Here is a 22,622-nt window from a genome sequence, read left to right as displayed (position 1 = left end):
CTTACTGACTCTTAATTCTGAATACGTGAATATCATTTATTCCAAAGATGAATATTTGATGGTATTTACGAGCTCAAACAACTAGGAACTGATCCCATTATTCAACATTTTCAATTAGAATAAGTGATTGATTGGATCTTTCATCTTTGACTAAATATGTGATTTGCTGGATCTTTGACTAAGATTAACTAATAAAGAGAGAACATGGTCATTTCATAAATGGATGTATCAATGATGAGCAACTACAACTAAATTTTCAACTTGTAAACTACGTACCCTATAGTTTCATGTAATTCATAGAGCTCCCTTTTGTCAAATATTGTGAACCAAAGCTACAATTTAATCTCAAACAAACAATTTTCCCTTATGTTTCTTTTATATCATAAACCCAATCGTACTATCATTTATTCAAATTCTTCGAAGCTTTTTGCAAACTCAAAGGATAAATAACAACATAAAATACAAAAGAAACTAAAAGAAATTCAAAATAAGAAGAGTACGAAGGCTAATGAGAGAAGGATCGGATTTACTTATCTATTTGTAATTTTTTCAAAAAAAAAAAAAGAATTCCTTCATCATTGTTTATGTAGAAATATTATTTTGAAAGAGTTGAGTGGTATGAAAGTACTGAACACGTGAATTCAAAGGTAAATTAACAAAGTAAAATAAAATTGGGTGGTTTTGTAACTAAAGGGAAAAAAATAATTATAAATTATTGAAAATAGTGAGGAAGAATGTAGCACGTGGAGTTTGGAACAACACTTCGAAAGCTTCTCTAGTTCACTTAGTGGGACTTCTCGTTATCAATGGCTGTGTTTTTATCTTCCATTTCTTAAAAGTATTTTTTAATTGGGCAATAGGGAAATAGCAATAATATTTTGGTAAAAACTTTTGCACACTCATTGTTTACCTTAAATCAAACAATTTAACCTAATAGTTATAACCTAGAGAAAAAAATACTTACTACTTATCATAGTTAAGTAATATTATATGTATGCAAAACACATTTTTATATTTACTGATTTGATATAAATATCGAATACGGATAAATTTTTATAATAAATATTTTTGTGTCCGATGGAGATGTCACAATCCAAACCAATTTGCTCAGACATGATTGTCGATATTTGTTGGTGACTTGGACTTGATTTTGGCGTTTTCAAAACTTAAAAGTTTACAATTCTCTAAATTTCATTTAAAACTACCTATCTTAATGATTTGGCCTGCCATATTTTGGGGTGCCTTTTGACGACTTGATGGGGCAGTGAAAGTTGCTTCTGGGGTTCATGCCCACAATTTCCCATTTCTTTCACATGTGGGAATATTAATCACATAAATTATTCTGTGTATTGTGTAATTAATATATTTCTCTATATCATCTGATTACTATTATTTAAGTATGATTTGTCAATCTTCATAACTCGCTGATCTCCTATCTTTACACCTATAAAACCAAATGAAACAAGTGATTTTCCTGAACTAGATATTGCAAAACGCAATCTATCAAAGGAATTGATAATCAGGTGGGGGTACACTCGATTTTGTTGAAGAATAATTAAAAATTGGTGTAAGAAAACTGAGGAGTTTTTCCCTAATAGGCAAACTAGGTTAGTTACGTTATTCTCATAGGGTTAAAATTATACTCGTTTTTCTTTCCTAGTAGAGGACGTAGAGAATTAAATTAGGTGGTCCTCTTGTACCTCTCAATGCTGCAAATTAGCTGTCCAAATTACAATTCTTTTTCCTCTCTAAAATCTCTCTCCCTTCTCTCTAGATGTCAAACAATTCTGCAGACCCCACTCCCCAACCAGACCCACCTAACCAAACAAAGGAGATATCGACAACTCATCTGCCTCTCCCCCAAAGCTACTAACGATCGGGTAACGGCTAGCCCAATAGCTAATACTCTTAATGTCATCGTCGGAACTACTACTACAGACCCACCACCAAACGGAAACAACCAACCTAAATCATCTGATAGCAACCAAACACAAAATTCCTCTAATAACAACACCCAAAAACACACCATGTTTCTTAATCGCACTTTTTACCCAAAAATCTCGACTAATTTCGATCAACCCCGATCCAAAACCCTACACACAAACAACCTAAATCAAAGTGACCAACAGTGCATTCTACCACAAAATAGCAAACAACTACCCGACCCTAACCTCCCTAGAATTTTTTCTCTCAAATTTCCGCCTTCACTGTAGCAGTGAACAATGCCAAACAGTACCGTGAACAGTGACTTCGTTACTGTTCATCGCTGACAAGCTGGAGCTTTAGGCTTCAATGGCCATAATGGCTGGCGACCAACCATCTTTTCCTGCTGGTCTGCCCTCCCCCAGCGTTGCACAACAACATACAACAACTAACTCCAACCCAGCTCCTCTAGATTACTCTAAGATTTTGAAACCAAAATTTTTAAATCCTCCGGTGATGGCTACTGTTGCAGCTTCAATTCAACCCATTCTACTGTGATGAGCAGTGTATATGAATGGCCAACCAGTGGTTAAATTCACAGAGGCAGAAGTAGATCGAATGAACATGATTGAAGGCCTCCAATATGTTGTCGTTGGCAAGCTTTCACATGGATCTCCGGAGATTCACGAGCTTCGCCGAATAATTTTAACTCAATGTGGTATCAAAGGTGAGTGTAATATTGGATTCCTTAGAGATCGTCATGTGTTAATTAGATTAACTCTATGGCAAGACTTCCTCGATTTCACATCGAAGAGTACGTACTACATCAAAGCCAAAGATGGGTACAAATACCAATTGCATACTCATATCTACGATGCAAAATTTAAGGCGGGTGAAGAAACTCCGATGGCGATGGTGTGGATTTCTTTTCCTGGACTGCTGCCTACCTTTTTTGTAAAGGAAACTCTGTTTTCTTTGGCTACAACTGTGGCAAGACCAGTGTGTCTTGACGCGGCAACTACTAATAAAACTAGGCTGAGTTGCGCAAGAGTGAAAGTTCTTATCGATTTGATGGCCGAACTACCTAAAAAGGTGCGATTGGATATTGATGATGAAGTTTCTGGTGGTGTTCAATCAGAATGGGTGAGAATTCAGTATGACATGCTTCCCAAATATTGTAAGGAGTGTAAACTACAAGGACATGATGAAATTAAATGTTGGCGTTTGCACCCCGAGCTTATTGAGAATCGAAGCAGCAAGAAAATGAATGATCTTGCTGAGTTGAACAACTGGAATACTGCTGTTGATGACCAAGAAAGAACCAAAAATCACACTACCCCTTTAATGATTCTCACGAGTGGAAAAGTAGTCGGGAACGTAGGTGAACAGTGGAAGGAAGTTCGGGATAATCAGGGAACCAACAAAAATAACAAAACCCAGGTACAAGGGCAAACTCCAGTGAATGTTGGTATACAACAGGTGCACAATAACTTGGCACTGGTGGAGGTCAAAAAAGATCAGACAAACAAGGTTCAAACAAGGAATAAATTTGCAGTATTAGAGAAGGAACAAAGTGATATAAACGAGAACAACCAACTGGTTTTGGTGGGGGGAAAACCAGTCTTCAGTTCTAAAGATGGTCCTACTCCTTCTGGAATTCAGTACACAATCGACTGGGTTCATAGAAGGTTTGGGACTAGCAAAGAGGAGCTAAAACAACTCAATGTGATCACAAACCAATCTTGTCATGCGATTCCATCTCAAACATTTAAAGATTCTGGGTAGATTAAGGATCTTGATGAGGTAAACTCTACAAAGGTCTTATGGAGCGATACAGTTGAGTTTAAAGATGATCAGCTGGGCAAAACAAAGACAACAGAAGACAAGGTGAAGAAGGACAACAAGCCAAGCTCAACTGGCGATAGACTGGCGACGCCAGGCCTAAAGCCAGGCTCACCTGGCGATAGGCTGGCGACGCCAGGACTAAAGCCAGGCTCAACAGGCATTAGGCTGGCGACGCCAAGCATAAAGCCAGGCTCTCCAGGCGTTAGGCTGGCGACGTCAAGCCTAAAGCCAAGTTCTCCTGATGAGGCAGCTACAGTAAACCCAAACCTTAGAGCTACTAGAGAGATTTTGGCCTATATAGATGGTGTTCCGGCGTATGCATCAGAGAACAAACTTGATGGAGATGTTGATGTGAAGATTAGGGATGATATAGTGGGTTCAGACCAATTTTCAGGCAATGGGAAGTGTGGTGATATCACTAGAACAGTGCTTTCAGAGCTGACTGCTACAGTAACTCCTGGGCTAGGCAGTGTCTATGAGCTACAACTCAAGGAGTATAAACAGGCTGATGAGCGGGCAATTATTCCAAGAGCATCTGGGGAAATAGAGGAAGTGCCTACGGAATCTGGCACTGATAAAATTATGCAACTACATCTTAATATTCCAATTAAGACTCATCTACAACAGTTACATAATTTAGTTACACACAATGTGACACCAATTGATGAAGACTTATTGAGACAAAATCCAATGGAGGATGAAGGAGAAGATGAATCAACTGCAGAAAACTTCAAACAAGTGTCTAGGGAAGGGGATTTATAACCCCCAGCTAGTGCTAAAGGAGGTAAGAAAACTAAGAAGAATCATAGTAAAGATCCACCACGACCTTCAAGAATAATGCCAGGAGGGCAGCCTCTCTATCTAAATGATGATGATCAAAACATTAATATGGAACATAAGGTCTGTGAATACACAACAGGCCTTTCCTAGGGTGATCAACATGAATAGGGAGCATAAGTTTTGTGTAGTTGCATTGATGGAGCCTTTTCAAAAGAAGGGACTCATTGATAGATATAAAAAGAGGTTGAATATGGAGACTGCTTATGCAAATATTAATAGGCAAATATGGTTGTTCTTCGATGCAGTGGTGGAATGGGAATTAGTGGAGGATACTGAGCAACATGTGACTGTGAGAGTGTTTCACCATGACCTGAGGCAGCACATGATGATGACATTTGTTTATGCAAAATGTTCAGCAATTGAGAGGTTGGATTTGTGGGATCACTTGTATTACTTAGCAAGTGATATGGAATTACCATGGTTGGTAGGAGGGGATTTCAATGTGATATTGCATGAAGATGAGAAAATAGGGGGACTTCCAGTACACCCCCCTGAATATGAGGATTTTGCATTTTGTGTAAACTCTTGTGGTTTGTTTGAGCAAGGGTACAAAGGAAGTCCATTCACATGGTGGAATGGGAGATTAGATAGGATTTTTGTAAATTTACCATTTCAGAACATGTTGCCAACTATTGAAGTTGAGCATCTAATCAGAACTGGATCAGATCATGCACCATTGCTAATGACATGTGGGGTGCAGACAACCAATTTTGTCAAGCCTTTCATATTCTTGAACTTTTGGACAAAACATGCTACATTTATGGATGTGGTGAGACAGAATTGGGAAGCTGATTTCATAGGGGATCCATTTTTTATATTCAAGCAAAATATCAAGAGGGTGACGGCATCACTCTCAAAATGGAGTAGGGAAATATTTGGTGATATCTTCAAGCAATTGGCTATTTTGGAGGACATTGTTAGGGTGAAGGAGATGTTGTTTGAAGAAGAGCCTACAACTGAGAATAGGATTGTGCTTCAAAAGGTTCAATCTGAATTGAAGAAATACTTGAGTATTGAGGAGCAGTATTGGAAGCAAAAAGCTGGGATGACTTGCTTTACTGGAGGAGATAGGAATACAAGTTTCTTACACAATCATATCAATGGAAAAAGAAAGAAATTGCAACTGAAGAGGATCAAAAGTGGCAGTAGGGTATGGATTAAAGACCAGGAACAATTGGCTACAGCTGCAGTGAACTTCTATCAAAAATAGTTCATAAATGAAGGTGATGCTTCTGAATTTTCCTTGCTCAATAATGTACCTTCAATGGTCACTATGGATCAGAATTTGGAACTTAGCAGATTGCTAACAATTAAAGAAGTAAGGGCAGCAGTTTTTAAGCTTAGTGGGGAGAGTGCTAGTGGTCCTGATGGATTCACTGGCTTGTTTTATCAAACATGCTGGGATGTTATTGGTGCTGATATACACAACATGGTGCTACACTTTTATGGAGGAGTTGCATTGCCTAAATCCATCACTCATACCAATCTAGTGTTGCTGCCCAAGACACCTAGAGTTGAGACCTTCTCTGACTTAAGACCTATTAGTTTGAGCAACTTCATTAACAAGGCCTTGTCTAGGGTGTTACATGACAGATTGGAGAGTTTTTTGCCATCTCTAATAGCTCCTAATCAATCCAGATTTGTAAAGGGTAGGAGTATATTTGAGAACATTTTATTGACTCAAGAAATTGTCACTGACATAAAGTTAAGGGGAAATCCAGCTAATGTGATGATCAAGTTTGATATGGCTAAGGCCTATGATAGGGTTTCATGGAAGTACTTATTGCATGTGCTAAGGAAGATGGGTTTTTCTGAACATTTCATCAACATGGTGTGGAACTTGATGTCAAATAACTGGTATTAAGTATTGGTGAATAGGCATTCCTCAGGGTTCTTTAAGTCGACAAGGGGTGTGAAAAAAGAGGATCCCCTATCTCCAGCATTGTTCATTTTGTCAGCTGAGGTACTTTCCAGGTCTTTGAATAAGCTCTTTGAAGACAAGTCATTTGTGGGATTTGGAATGCCTAAGTGGTCTGATCCTTTAAACCACTTGGCATATGTTGATGATACGATAATCTTTGCATCTGCTCATCCCCCCTCTTTGAGCAAGATTATGGCAGTGTTGGGGAACTATGAGAAGATATCAGGTAAGATGATCAACAAAGATAAGAGTTCATACTACATGTATTCAAAGGTTGCTAATGGATTGTTTCAGGCAGTTAGAGCTATTACAGGATTTGCAAGAGGTAAATTCCTCTTCACATATCTAGGGTGTCCTATTTTTTTACACTAGAAGGAGGAAGGACTATTATGAGGATCTTATCAAGAAGGTGAAGGCTAAATTGCATTCATGGAAAGGAAAGTTGCTGTCATTTGGAGGAAAGGCAACACTCATCTCTAGTGTGTTGCAAAGTATGCCAGTTCACATGTTATCAGTCCTTGATCCACCAAACAGCATCCTGGGGCATCTACATAAGACTTTTGCTAGGTTCTTTTGGAGCACAAATGAAGAAGGGAGAAGCAGACACTAGGCTTCATGGCAAAATCTTTGCCTTCCTAAAGAGGAAGGGGGGCTAGGTTTTAGGTCCTTAAATGATGTCTCAAGGGAACTGTTTGCTAAACTATGGTGGAGGTTTAGGACCAAAAAATCTTTGTGGTCTAATTTCATGGGGAATAAGTATTGCAAGAAGGAGCTACCAACAATGGTGCATTTTAGGGGAGGGTCTCATGTTTGGAGACAAATGCTGAATGCTAGGGAAGAAGTAGAACATGAGATCGTATGGGAATTAAAGAGTGGAACAACTAATATTTGGCATGAAAATTGGACTGGATTGGGTGCACTTTATCATGTATTACCTGAAGACTTTCCAATCAATGAAGGTCTTCAGGAGGTGGCAGAATTGCGGCAAGGGGAAGCATGGGATGATCAGCTGCTAGATCAAACTTTCATTGAGGATATTGCAGAGCATATAAGGCTAAATGTGCACTATGAAGGCAGTGAGGGATATTGGGATAGGCCATATTGGATGCCAACTCCTTCAGGCAAGTTCAGTGTTAGCAGTGCGTGGCAAATATTAATGCATAAGGCTGATCCAAATTAGGAATTCAAGTTAATGTGGATTAAAGGTTTTCCATTCAAGATATCCTTATTCTTGTGGAGATTGTGGATGCAAAAAATAGCCACCGATGACATGTGGAGGAGGCAAGGGCAAATAGTGATGTCTAGGTGTTGGTGTTGTCAGCAGCCCCAAGAGGAAACCATTGAGAATATATTTGTCACAAGTCCTACTGCCTCTAAGGTATGGAACTTGTTCATGGGGGCTGCTGGAATTTCTATGCAATTGATTCAATTAAAGCAGATTATAAGGCATTGGTGGTATGCTCAGTGTTGTCCAAAATTAAAGCCACTATTTCAAGCAGTACCAACTATCATCACTTGGGAGCTTTGGAAGAGAAGAAATGCAGGTAAACATGGTGGTTCTGTGTCCACAAATAGGGTGATTCATGAGATAAATAGGACATTGCATCAACTGGAAAAGGTAAGGTATGCTTGGATCCCTAATATTCCATTGTTATGGCCAGACATGATTCAATACTTTGAAGGATATAAACCTAAGAGTAACATGGCAGCTTCCTTTTCATGGTTGGTACAAATGTAATACTGATGGAGCTTCAAAGGGCAATCCTGGACCTTGCTCCCTAGGCTTTTGTGTGAGAGATGATGAAGGTGATGTGGTGTATGCTAGGGCAGTAGACCTGGGAGTGACATCTAATGTGGTGGATGAACCTAAGGCTATTCTTCAAGGGTTGGAATATTGTGTGGAGCATAATCTTCACCCTCTCATACTGGAGACTAATTCATTGGTGATGAAGAAGGCGATAGAAGGGGAATGGGATCCTCCTTGGGTAATTGTACAGGATGTGAAGAAAATTATAGATATGAAGGACAACTTCAATGTGATCTTTCAACATGTGTTCAGAGAAGGCAACTCAGTGGCGGATTTTATAGCTAACATTGTGTTCTCTTTTGCAAGTACATCTAAGTTTTATTCATTCTCTGAACTGTCTAGTGCAGGGAGGAGGTTGATTAATCTAAACAAATCTCAATCACCTAACCTTAGGGTTAGGATATCAAAGAGAAGAACACAGACTGATGGCTTCACAGGATTGGACTTTGCACAAACGGATATGTCCAAATGCTAAGGAAAATGCTGAACCCATCATATGGTATTTTTGGAGATTGTTGAATCATTTCTCAGTGGTATTAGCATACTTTCATGCTCAATCTGAGGATGGTTTAGCAATGTTTATAATGATGTCTACATTAAAGGTTCTAGTAGGGAAGGATTTGAGCTTACAAGATCACAAAAAGGCACAATTTCAAAGGTTGTCCTTTGCCTTGCAAAGCCTGCTTAATTCCTGGTTTTTGCCTTGCAAAGCCAGCCTAAAGCCAGCTCATGCCTGGCTTTTGCCTTGTAAAGCCTGGCTTTTGCCCTGTAAAGCCTGCCTAAAACCAGCTCAAGCCTGACTTTTGCCCTGCAAAGCCTACCTAAAGCTAGCTCATACCTGGCTTTTGCCTTGTAAAGCCAGGCTCCTCTTCTATACATTAATTTTGATGAGTTAGCACATGATTAATATTTGAACAAAATCAGTCCACTGCATATGGAGATCATATAGTAGCTACACTTGGAAGACTATGTTGGCTTCAACTCTGTGGTGGAGATGTTTGGAATTCATTTTAGCCTATGGTCAATATACCATGGCGCCTGCTAAGAGCTTGATAGGTGTTGCTTGGTATTTACCAATGACAATTGGATTCACATACACTAATAGGAGAAGGAGGCATTCAACTTATCATGTTGTAATAGCTAATTCATTAGATTTTAGCTTTTCTATCTTTTTAATAGCTAGTAGCTTCATACAACTTCTATTTTGGTTTGGACATCTTATAAGTTTTGGACCCATTTTAGAATTTTATTTATATATTAGCCACTAGGCAAGTGCTGCCGAGTGGTATAGTTGCTTAAAATAAAACCTCCCTAAACAACAAAATGAGTTTGGTCAAGGGAGTAAGTACATCAATGGCAAGCATTTGGTGTCTAAACCAACATTTGCCGCCACTGTCCAAGCCAAGCTCTAATCTCCTGACAGTGACGCCATGGTTGAGATTCAACATGGCACGCACCTTGGCAAACTGGAGGTTTTCTTCAATGCGGAGGATTATCTAGTTAACCTAGCCAAAGAGTGCAGATTCACTATCATTGGTAAGTTCTATCGAGGTAAACCATCCATGGAGGAAATTAGAAAGACTTTTATTAGGCAATTCCAACTCTCTACTACTGTTAAGATAGCATACTTCGACCCTAAGCATGTTTACCTTGACTTCGCTAATGAAGTTGATTACAATCATGTCTTTGCTAAGGAGTATATTGGCGATGCCTCTATGAAAATTCTCATGTGGACTCCAGGTTTCAAACATGAGGAGGAAACTTCCATTGTCCTTGTTTGGATCCTAATTCACCAACTTCCCTGGCACCTGTTTAAATGGTAAATTGTATCTAGACTCGTGAGGGAAGTATGTGTGGTTGTGGCTCTGGACCTGGAAACCTACTCTAAGTCTAGAGGTAATGTTGCGAAGGTTAAAGTTGAAATTGACCTCCTAAAGCCTAGACTTGATCAAATATGGTTAGGTTATAAAAGACTAGATGGATATGATGATGGAAAGTGGCTTGACATTGAATATGAAAAGGTTCCAAGCTACTGTGTGAATTGTAAAATGCAAGGTCACTATGAGGGCCAATGTAGAAACAAGATCAGAGATGAAAGGATTAAAGCACATAAGGAAGCTAAACTCAATAAGGAGAAGGAGAAAAAAAAGAGATAAGCCAAAGGATAATGAATTTCAAACGGTTTCTAAGAAGAAGGTTGCCAAAGTGAGATTTCATAGCAACACCCAAATGAAAATGTCCAACAAGACCAATTGGTACAACCATGATGAGCAGAGCTGGACTTAAATTCAACCCCATAACCATCAAACAACAAATCAAGATCAGAGAGTTAAGATAAGAACTGACATTGTTATCAATGAACCACTCGAGGTGCAGAAGACTCCCATGATGGAAGACGTTCCAGGCAAAGGTAAACACAAATTGGATGAATAAACCACTCACAACAACAACCAGAAGATTGGACAAAACATCAACAAGAAGAAAAGGTTCAGAGTTAAAAAAATAAGAACCAAGACATGAATAACAATGAAGTCCAACTCCAAAACACAATCCTGGAAAAAGGTCAACCAAGCAACAAAAGAGTATATCCAATCCATAAATCGTCGGAGCATAAGGATAGCAACAAGGAAGACACCATTCCACTCCTCGACAATGATCAAAATAGTAGACACCCTTTCCAAAGAAATACTGCCAATGATAAGGACACCAACAAATACACTGAAGAGGAAGTCAACAACAGAAATGACATACAATCCAACAACAACAAGAATAATAACCTAATTTATCCATGAGATGCTCATAACACTTATCTTAAACTTATCAATGACACCAGCTTGGAAGAGGATAAAGATAGTGAAGACATGTACATTTCCAACAATATTCACATGGCAGAATCATCTTTTAAGGATGATGGGGAAGAGGATAGCGCAGAAGATGGTGACTATGAGGATGAAATGAGCACTTAAGAACTGATGAGTTTGAAAGTGTTGATAGTGAAAGCTTTCAGAATGATGTCCAACCTATAAACCACACTACTGATGATCATGCTGCCCAACTAATTGAAACCTTCAACTCCAATACTCTAGTGGAGATAAATGTAAGTTCTGAGATAGATAAAATTGTTGAAAAGACTCACTTATCTCCTGGAGGTAGAGGAAGAGGCATGAATAATGTAAGAAAGGGCAGACACAACCCAAGAGGAAGAGGTTGAAGACTCACATATTATCAAGTTGTGGTTATACCACAGGAACAAAACCTCTCCAACTGATTTATGATGTTTAAGTCTTTATATTGGAATATTAGAAGCATCAGCTCTAATGGTACTTTTGATAGACTTAAGCAAATTATCCGACTTCAAAATCTCCCTTTTATTGCTATTAGTGAACCTTTTCACAAAGCGTACCAACTTGATAAGTTCAGGGCCATGCTGAGCTATGGTAATGCTTATGCCAATATCAATAGTCAAATTTGGATTTTCTGGAATAATGATTTGAACTGTAGGATGGTGGAGGAATCTGATCAACATGTTACTTGTATCATTGATTGGATGGGAACAAACATCCTTATTACTTTAGTTTATGCAAAATGTGATGCTGGTTTGAGAGAACAACTATGGAGTAACCTAACGGATATCTCTTAAAATTATAAGTTGGCTTGGTATATTGCCGGTGACTTTAATTGTATTATTGATCCAAGTAAAAAATAGGGTGGTAACCTACACAGAATGTCTAAAAACATGCTTAAGCTACAACTTATCATGGATTGTGATCTTATTGACCCAGGCTTCTCAGGTTCACAATTTACCTGGTGCAATGGGTGGGCTCCTAATAAGAGAGTCTGGAAAGGGCTTGATAGAGAGTTGGTTAACCAAGACTGGATGAACAACTATAATTCTACTAATGTCAATCACTTGATCAGAACAGGATCCAACCACTCTCCCCTCCTCACCATTGCTAAGAACACTTCCTAGGCCACTACCAAATATTTCAGATTCTTAGACTTCTGGACTAATGAAGATGATTTTAAATAGGTGATAAAACAAGCATGGGATATAGAGGTTCATGGCTCCCATTTGTGGAAATTTCATCTTAAACTGAAAAATACTTGCAGGTGCTTATCCCAATGGTCCAAGACCTCTATTGGTAATATTTTTGACAATGTCAAGGACGTGGAGAAGAAGGTGGATGATCTGGAACACAAGATCATTACAAAACAACACTGATTCCAATAGAGCTGAGCTTAACTGTATAAATGCTCTCCTTATCAGGGCCTATAAAACTGAGGAGTCTATATGGAAGCAAAATTCTGAGATCAAATGGTTTGTGGAAGGGGAAGTTAACTCTAAATTCTTCCACTCCATTGTCAAGGGTAGGAGAAAGAGGTTATCTCTCAAGAATATCAGACTAAATGATGGCAATTGGATTGAAGGAGATGAAGATATTGCCAATTAAGCTATATCCTTTTTTCAGAACCAATTTACTAGAGAATATACTGATTCCAATTTTTCTATCCTTAATTGTATTCCTAAAGTAATCACGGACATGGACAATGCAGATCTTACCACTATATAGAGGAATTAAAAGATGTTGTATTCTCCTTGAGTCCATCCAGTGCCCCCGGACCAGATGGTCTTTCTGGGAGATTTTATCATTTTTGTTGGGATATTAGTAAGGATGATCTATTACTAATGATTATTAATTTCTTTGCAGGTAACCAAACTCCAAAGGCCATTACCCACACATGCCTGATACTCATTCCTAAAGTGGATAATCCTCAAGCTTTCAATGAATTATAGCCAATTAGACTTAGTAACTTCTCCTTCAAAATCATCTCTAGTCTAGTGAACCAAAGACTAATCCCCCTCGTGAACAAGATGATCTCTCCTTATCAAACTGGTTTTATCAAGGGGAGATCCATCACTGAAAATATCATGATGACTCAGGATATGGTCCATAATATTACAAAGCCTTTCCATCCACGGGAATGTGGTTTTAAAAGTGGACATAACTAAAGCATATGACAGAGTCTCATGGGAATATCTATGTAGTATTATGAGGCATTTTGGTTTCAATGAAACTTGGATTGATATTATCTGTAGACTTATGTCTAATATTTGGTATTATGTAAATATCAATGGGAGTACATATGGGTTTTTCAATTCAACTAGAGGTTTAAGACAAGCGGATCCTTTATCTCCTCTCTTTTTCTTATTGGGACTGAACTTCTCTCAAAATTAATGGAATCTTTAAACAATCATGATTTTATCCCCTTCTCAAAAGATAATTGTGGTCCTATAATATCTCATCTATGCTATGCTGATGATACAATTTTGTTTTCCTCAGCTAAACCCGATTCCTTGACGATGATGATGGACAAGATGGAAACTTATAAGAAGATCTCGGTACAATTAGTAAATAAATTCAAATTTGGATTCTATGTCAACTTCAAAGATGATGATCCAAGAATCAACCAAACTAAGCAGATTACTGGATACAATCACTGTCAGTTTCCAATGCAATATCTAGGATGTCCTATATATACAGGAAGGAAAAAAGTTATTTATTTCAACAACATGGTGGTTAACATAGCCAAAAGACTCCAAGGCTGGCAAGGTAAATTTTTGTCATATAGTGGCAAAGCTGTTCTTATTAAATCTATTTTGCAGGCTATCCCTCTCCATATTCTATCAGTTGTACACCCTCCCAAGGCGACATTCTACCAGATTGAGAAGATCATCTCTAATTTCTTCTAGGGTATGGATGGTAGCAAAAATAAGAAGCATTGGATGACTTGGAATGACATGTGTTTTCAGTCGAGGAAGGGGGAGTTGGCCTCAAATCTCTTACAGACACCTGTGACGCCTTCTGTGCTAAGATGCGGTGGAAATTCATAACACAAAAGTCTCTTCTCAAGGACTTTCTGGAAGCTAAGTATTGTAAATGGTATCATCATGTTGCAAAAAAGAAAGTTTCATGCTAATCTCATCCTTGGAGAAAAATGATGGATATCAAAGACAAGGTGGAACCTTATATTTCATGGAGTCTTGAAAAAGGTGAAATATCATTCTGGTGGGACTCTTGGACTGACTTTGGACCTCTATCTCATTTGGCTCATAATAGTAGGACTCATAAAAGAATTATGGTAAGTGAGTTCTACCTTCATGATACTTGGAATCAGAGAAAATTGATGCAATTTCTCCCTCTTCACGTGGTTAATTCCATCAAGGTCATCCCCTTCAATATCGATAGAAAAGACAGACCCATATGGACTCCGGATCCTTTAGGGGAATTTACTTGTAAATCTGCCTGGCATACTTTGAGAACTAAGAAAATAACTACTCTTACAGGTATGACTATTTGGCATAAAAAGCTTGCTTTTAAAGTCTCCTTTTTATGTTGAGAGTTCTATTGGATAAGGTGGCAACTGATGTTGTTGTTAAAATATTTGGAGTGAATATTGCCTCCATATGTAACTGTTGCTTCACTGACTATTATGAGGAGTCCATTGACCATCTGCTTAGTGATAGTCATATTGCGAACCTAGTATGGTCCTTCTTCTGTAATACTTGTGGTATCATATCAGTCCAAGGCCGGGTAAGACATAGAGTTATGAGGTGGTGGTTGACTAAGCCCAAAAATGAAGTCCATAAGACATTTCTGCAATGCCTACCTTCAATTATATGCTAGCAAATTTGGAAGAACAGATGTTCTGCTAGGTTTGATGAAAAGAACATGTCCCATCGATTCATTATCCAGCAAGTGATCAAGATGATAACTATGCTTATCCATACGAGGTTCCCAGATGTGCATCTTCCTAACCTGTGGCATGATACCTATAGTAAAATTGATAAGGTTTCCCTTGCTATTAATTTTCAGATCGTTTATTGGCAAAAACCTCCAATATGCTGGTTTAAACTCAATATCGATGGTTGCAACAAAGGTAATCCATGCTCGGCAGGTGGTGGTGGTGGTCTCATCAGAGATCACAATGGTGTGTTAATTGGTGCTTTTGCAGAATTCTATGGAGATTGTAGTTGCAATATTGCGGAAGCTAAATCTATGAAGCGAGGCATCAGAATGTGTATGACAAAGGGCCTTATAAATGTTATAGTTGAATCTGACTCGATGATTATTCTTAACTTGATCAAAAGGCTCAGGAAACCTCCCTAGAGATTTAATAATATTATTGAGCAAATTCAAACCATGACCAAGGATGCTAACTTTGTCTTTTGTCACATCTTGAGAGAAGGAAACAACTCTACAGACAAGCTTGCTAACCTAGGTGAAGAATCCAAAATTGTTTCTATCTTCAATGAGAATGTATCATTACCCTTGAATGTTAGAGCTTCAATGAAGTTGGAAGTTGACGGGATCCCTAACTTCAGATTCAGACAGAAGAAAAACAAGTTCGTTATCAATAACAACACCTAACAATAAGCTTCTTCCTCTCACCTTTTTGTACATAGCATCCACGTGTGTTGCACTAAATACTTTTGTTCAATCGTGTATCATAGGTTGAGTGCAGTCACCTATCACACTATTTTGGAGGCCAAGGCCTATGTCCTCCTCTGTGTAATTATGGTTTTTCATATATATATATATATATACAGGTTGGAGTCATACCTTAACTCCTCCATCATGATGATGGAACTATAAATTTTTAAAAAAAGTTGTCCAAATTATCGAGTCTTTATGTATCAATCAATATTGGTAAGCCATTGTTTGTCTAATTTGATATTTTGGTGGCCAAAAGTTTCGTTGTTGCTTTTGTATTTTTTTTTTTTTTGATTTGCATTAGTTTGATTTTAGGATTTCAAGGGGATGTGCCATGGTGCATGCTATTCGCCAATGACATAGTTCTGATTGATGAGTCGCGAGCCGGTATTAACGAGAGGCTGGAGGTTTGGAGACAGGCTCTTGAGTCTAAGGGTTTCAAGCTGAGCAGGACGAAGACGGAATACCTGGAGTGTAAGTTCAGCGCTGAGCCAGGGGAAGTGGGCGTGGATGTGAGGCTTGATTCGCAGGTCATCCTGAGTAGAGGCAGCTTCAAGTACCTTGGTTCGGTTATCCAGGGGGGAAGGGAGATCGATGAGGATGTCGCACACCGTATTGGGGTAGGATGTTTGAAGTGGAGGTTAGCATCTGGAGTCCTGTGTGACAAGAGAGTGCCACAGATACTCAAAGGTAAGTTTTATAAAGCGGTGGTTAGACCGGCCATGATGTATGGGGCTGAGTGTTGGCCCGTTAAGAACTCACATATCCAGAAGATGAAAGTAGCAGAAATGAGGATGTTGCGGTAGATGTGCGGGCACAATAGGATAGATAAGATTAGGAATGATGATATTCGGGAGAAGGTGCATGTGGCTCCCATTGATGACACGATGCGGGAAGCGAAGCTTAGATGGTTCGGACATGTTCAGAGGAGAAGCCCAGATGCTCCGGTACGGATGTGTGAGCAGCTGATTGCGGAGGGCACGAGAAGAGGTAGAGGGCGGCCTAAGAAGTATTGGGGAGAGGTGGTCAGGCAGGATATGACGAGGCTCCAGATTTCCGAGGACATGACACTTGATAGGAAGACGTGGAGGTCGAGTATTAGGGTTGTAGGTTAGGAGGTAGTTGAGTCGTGCCTTACTTCGTACCATGGTGGGACTAGCCATGTAGGGTGTTTGTCTAAGATAGCTAGTGTGAATGTTGTGGCTTACTATTTCACTTTTCAGTGTATGTCATATTTACTAGCTATCGCTTTTGCTTTGCATCTTTCTTCTAGATTTTATGGTGTTCCTATTTTTCTTATGACTATTGTGGTGATACTAATATTTACTAATATTGTCTCCCTTTGCTTTCCATCTTTCTTCTGGATTTCATGGTGTTCATATTTATCCTATGATTGTTGTTGTGATACTAATATTGTCTCCCTTTTTGTCCTTTTTGTTCTTTTGTCTTTTTTGTTTTTTGAGCCGAGGGTCTTTCGGAAATAGCCTCTCTACTCCTTCATGGTAGGGGTAAGGTCTGCGTATACATTACCCTCACCCGACCCCATTAGTGGGATTTTACTGAGTTGTTGTTATTATTGTTGTTGCCAGGTTAGTTTCTATCTGACTGACCACTAAATTTGTCTTGTTCACTTCCTTCGTTTTTCTTGAAATTCAGCAGAAAAAACATAGTATTTATTTGGTTGAAATTAATTTGAGAGATTTACAGGACAACAGAAAGTTTCTAAAAGTATAATAACTTGAGGAGGTTCCATATTTCTTACTCAAACTCAGCTATCTCATTTCAACTTGGAGGATCCAAAATATAGTCCATTTGGAAGTAGAGAGTATTCGGAGAGAATTGAGTGTATTTAAGGTGTTCATTTGTGTAAACCTTTGTGAGCAGAGGCAGATCCAGGATTCGAAGGTTGCGGGTGCCATCATATTATGCATACAGTATACATGCCAGTAGCTACAAAGACAGATTAGGAATAATGGGTCGATTCGATTAGTTTTTGGTTAATTTGAATAGGTATTTCATTCACAAAGCAAATAAATTCGATTTTAGTTCAAATTTTTAACGCTTAATTTAAACACATTCTAAATAAAAATGCAAAAGAAAAATAACATTTCATGAAAGAGCGCCTCCAATATAAATATTTGCTTAAAGGGTACCTTAACTACATTATATTCTTTGTTTGACTAGATTAATTTACTTGTGTTGTTCTTTGTTTATTTTTCTATCTTAATTGTTTAGTTATATGACAATTATTTTCAAAGAAAAACTTTCAACATTCAACCTATGATATTCAACTCAAAACGACTATCAATCAAGCCATTTAATATTTTTTTAAAACCCAATAGAAGATATTGCTCAAATTATATTCCAATATATAAATTAATATCTTTTCATTAAAAATAAAGAAATTATATTCTAATTAAAATTACTATAGAAAATAATTATTTATAAAGTAAGGTATAATGATAGAAACAAAATGAGGACTGAAAGTAAAAAAAAATGAAGATGAGAGACTTAATAAGTAATAAAATGAGGGAAAGAACCGAAAAAGAAGGAAAAGATATGAGGCACTAGGGTTCAACTAAAAATAAAAGAAATCTTAATAAGTAAAAAAACATAAAAAAATCAAAGGAGCTGCTCCAACAGGGAATCGAACTTGCATTCTTGAGGCCAAGAAAAGCCTTCAAAGGGAAGGCTAAACTAATGGCACCCACTTCCACTTTGTGATTTTTGGGTGTCATTCTATCCATTTATACGTTTTTTCACAGAGATATTATATACATGGTAGAAATTTTAGCGAAGCGAGCGGATGTCGTAGTACCCCTAACTTGCAACGTAGATCCGTCCCTGTTTGTGAGACTATATTTTGTGAGATTATTCTTACGATAATAGTGGATTTGCTCTTTGCGTCTTTTTTTTGTTGCTTTAATTGTCTTAAGTTATCATCGTCCGTGGCATGCTTTATCTAACATCCGCAAAATTTCAGCCATCGATCCTAAGTTATTCAAGTTATTTAGTAAAAATAGCATGGGCTAGCCAGTTTTCGGACTGGTCATTCAAAAATAGCCAGCGTTTGCAAAGTTATTAAAAAATAATCACTATTTTGCGGCAATGCAGAAAGTTCCAGCATAATATACTGGAGATCGGTGCACTTGTGTATGAATTTCTAGCATACTATGCTGGACCGGTATATTATACTGGAACTCCAGTATATTATGCTGGAGTTCAAGTATACTTATGCTGGAACTCCAGTATACTATGCTGGAGTTCCAGTATACTTATGCTAGAATTCCAGTATATTATGTTAGAGTATTTTTCGGATTTTGAACAGTGTTTTCGTTCATATTTATATTTACATGAAAAATGGCTAAATTTCGATTACTTTTGAAACTGTGGCTATTTTTGAATGAGCACTTGTAAATATGGTTATTTTTGAAAAAGAATTCCAGTTATTTAAGTTTATCAACATGCTTTATTATTTAAGTTACTATGGCTTTTTTTTTTTTAAAAAAAAATAAGTTACTATGGCTTAAATTCTGTAAAGTCAAATTTCCCAAAAGTTATAGGACTCCAAGCCTACTTTCATAATTAGTCACTCAACTTTTACTTTATCGCATCGAGGCCACTAAATCTTTTTTTGAAACGAAGAAATCACTTTTTTTTTGGTAATTAATGTTTTGTTTACAAAGGAAAAGATATTTACTAGTAGAAACAAAAACAAATCCATAAAGCTTGGACAGCCCCAAGCTTTATAACTACTATCTACTACTACTCCCACCTCTCTTTTTTACAAAGTTGGAACAAAATAAGCAATGCTAGAAATAGAAGTTCATCATTCTCAATCTGCCAGCTATCTGTTTGTTTCAATGCCCTCGACTTTGGAATTATCAATTTGCATAGGGCTTCGGTTCTTCTACTCATACTTTGGAAAATTCTTAATTAAATTCCTTTCTTGCCATAAGTAATATACATTTGTTTACCCGAAAAATCGGGAAACGTTGAATTTATGTGTTGTTCTAAGGATACGTAAATTCCTTATGATACAAAAATGACAATACCAGTATTTTTCTATAAAATGAGAATAATCAATGGGAATGCCCCATGAGCAACATGAACTCTTAATGTATCTTGAGGAGGATGAGTCTATTGTAGTCTATGCCCCCTTTTTATAATAGAGGGTCACTACTTTATCTATAACAATATAATAAAATAATGCATATAGTGGAGAACCCATGATGGTTTGTCTCTTCTTTGATTCCTGCCAAGATTCTCTCCCTTGGTGCGGTTATGATGGCTTTTGTCGGCGGGCTCGGCACTGGCTCGAGCTTGGTGTTAGGTCGAACCCCCAGTCTTGGTCCGAGCCCGTTCTGCCTTGGGCATCGATATTCGGGGCCTGTGTCGGTCGGAGTTGCCTCGTAATTCGATTCCAATACGGGCTCGATAATGATACCGAGTTTTGCCATCGATCGGTCTTATAGCTCGAAACTCGACGTCCTTACTCCGGAATTCGTCCGAGCTTGATATGTGGATACCCTTCGATCGAGATATCATTGTATTGGTCAGTCTTTATGACCGAGAATCGATTTTGACCGTACACAGATAGTCCCCTCGTTTCTCGGAAAGGATTTGGCGAGAAACGATATGATTTCTCTACGGCTCGATCAAATTCATGTCGACGTTCCTATTGACCCCGATCATGACGTATGCGATAACTGTCCCATCGGTTCGGTATTACCGAGGCTTTTAATGTGTGTCAGACGGTGGTCGGCCACCGCTAATACCGAATCGTCATGCCTTAGCCTATAAATAGTTTTTCCAAACAACTTTTACCACTTCTCTTCTTCCAAATTTTCTTATTTATCCTCTCTATTTCTCCGCTTCAGGGTCGCTTATACCAGAGTTTTGGTGTTGTCCCTTTTTTCACCTTCCATCGCATTCTTTCCATTCATATCAATGGCGAAAACTTCCAAAATCGTACCTCAGAAGGAGAAAGCTTCTTCCTCATGGCCGTTTGACGATAAGGCACCGGTGGAGCCGTCCGTTTATGACTATGTTCCTGACCCGTGTATTTTGAAGACCGATTTTAGGGTGGAGAATCCTAAAATCGATGTATATGTGCTCTATAACGGAGGATCATCTCGAGGCCGTCAGAAAAGATTGCAATTGGGGTCCCGAGGTTGTGTTGCAAATTCCATCCTCCGATGACAACGTCACTACTTATGTGGAGGGTTTTTTAAGTGTTTATACTTATCCCTTCACATTGGGACCCGTCGACCCGGTGATTATCGATTTCTGCAAAAGATACCAGGTCACTCTTGGCCAAATTCATCTCTCTTTATGGCGTATAGTGATCTTTTTGCGCTTCTTTTCTATCAAATCCGGTGGTGGATTTTTCTCTGAACCACCTCATACGACTGTACTGGCCTCAGATTTTCCGAGGACTAATTAGACTTCATCGTCGATCATCGAAGGCTTTGATGTCGAGCATCGATGAAGACAAAGATTGAGGTTGGATGGGTCGATATATTCGAGTGAGGACCCGTGATATTATTCCGGAGGAGAAGATGTCGTTCCCTGAAGAATGGAATTTTGATCGTAAGTGATTCTTGTTTTACCTTTCATGTCTTTTTTCAGATTTTTTCTGATGTCCTTCCCTGATGTTCAGCTGCCCCTTGGATGCCACAAGTCGTGCCTGACCTCGAGGACTGGGTTTAGAAGTTAGCCTCGAGCTCCTCTTATGCCGAATGCGCTTGGCGTGATTTGGCAAAAGGCAGATGGGAGGCCAAGAGTCATGGTGAGATTTGCTTCCTGTTTTCTTCGAAGTGTTCTGCGCGTTCTTTTTGTTACCGATTTTGTTCGTGCAGGCGTAACCAGGGATGCCGCTCTGAGGCCTTCAAGTGGTGAAGAAGGAAACAAGTCCCTGGTTCTCAAACATGGGGAAGATAAGAAGCGAAGAGCTTCCTCTCGGTTAGAGGACCCGAAAACCAAAACTCGAAGGGTGAGGAAATAAGCAATCGCCCTTTTGATGGACTCGGTCCAACGACTGAGAGAAGAAGGAGAAGAAGATACCTCTTCGGCTTTAGTAATTCGATCTACGGAGGCCATCGAGGTTGCTAGAGCTCCCAAGCTGATGGCAGTTGTGCCTGCCGGGGTTGGTTCCGAAGACCTGAGTCTCGATCGGAGTGCTCCGAGTGATTTGCTCGGGGCTATGACAATGGGTCATTCGCCTTCTCTTCCATCTTTTTCCGAGGAGGCGTTAAAAGGAAGCTCGAGAGTTGAAGACTCCCGATATCGGCGCTGGCTCTGGTGCAGGGGATCCTTTTAGAGATTGTTTTACCGGGGTCGACGATGGTTCCAATATCGGTGATGCTTCTCTTTTATTAGAGGAGGCTCATCGTTTCATTACTCGGGTAATGATTCTTCCACACTTGATTTCTTTGTTCTTTTCCATACTTGACTCCTGTTTCTTACTGTGCAGGCTATTAATAGGTTTCGAGTCGATCTTAGCCAGTGTGAGACCGAGCTCCGGAAGGTCTCAGGTGAGAGAGATGCCTTGCGGCTTCTTTGCGGCCAAAAAGACGAGGCTATAAAAGATCTCCAAGCAGATTTGGCTAAGGTCCGTGAAGAAGGGGTCGAGCTCGATAAGCAGGTGAGCCTCCTTCTGTTAAAGTATGGGTCTGCTTCAACTGTGGAAGTTAATCCTTCGTTGTCTCAGTTGCAGCAAAAGATCGAAAAGTTCGGGTTGCTTCGAGAAGAAGTCGATCAAATCCGTGCTGAATGCAATCGCTGGAAGGAG

At 38.9% G+C, this 22,622-nt stretch overlaps 1 protein-coding gene across 1 annotated transcript; it reads left to right on the top strand.

The window, feature by feature from the left end:
- Positions 1-4,605: 4,605 nt before the first annotated feature.
- On the top strand, positions 4,606-7,709 carry LOC138893094 (uncharacterized). Its single transcript, XM_070176865.1, has 7 exons — positions 4,606-4,668; positions 5,225-5,524; positions 5,609-5,797; positions 5,891-6,099; positions 6,247-6,384; positions 6,487-6,571; positions 7,497-7,709. The coding sequence occupies exons 1-7, from the start codon at positions 4,606-4,608 to the stop codon at positions 7,707-7,709; spliced, it is 1,197 nt and encodes a 398-aa protein (XP_070032966.1).
- The last annotated feature ends 14,913 nt before the right edge of the window (positions 7,710-22,622 follow it).

The sequence above is a fragment of the Nicotiana tomentosiformis genome, chromosome 5 (assembly GCF_000390325.3).
Source record: "Nicotiana tomentosiformis chromosome 5, ASM39032v3, whole genome shotgun sequence".
Taxonomy (NCBI): Eukaryota; Viridiplantae; Streptophyta; class Magnoliopsida; order Solanales; family Solanaceae; genus Nicotiana; species Nicotiana tomentosiformis.
The sequence above is the reverse complement of the archived record's forward strand: the minus strand, read 5'-3'. Positions and strand labels throughout refer to the sequence as shown.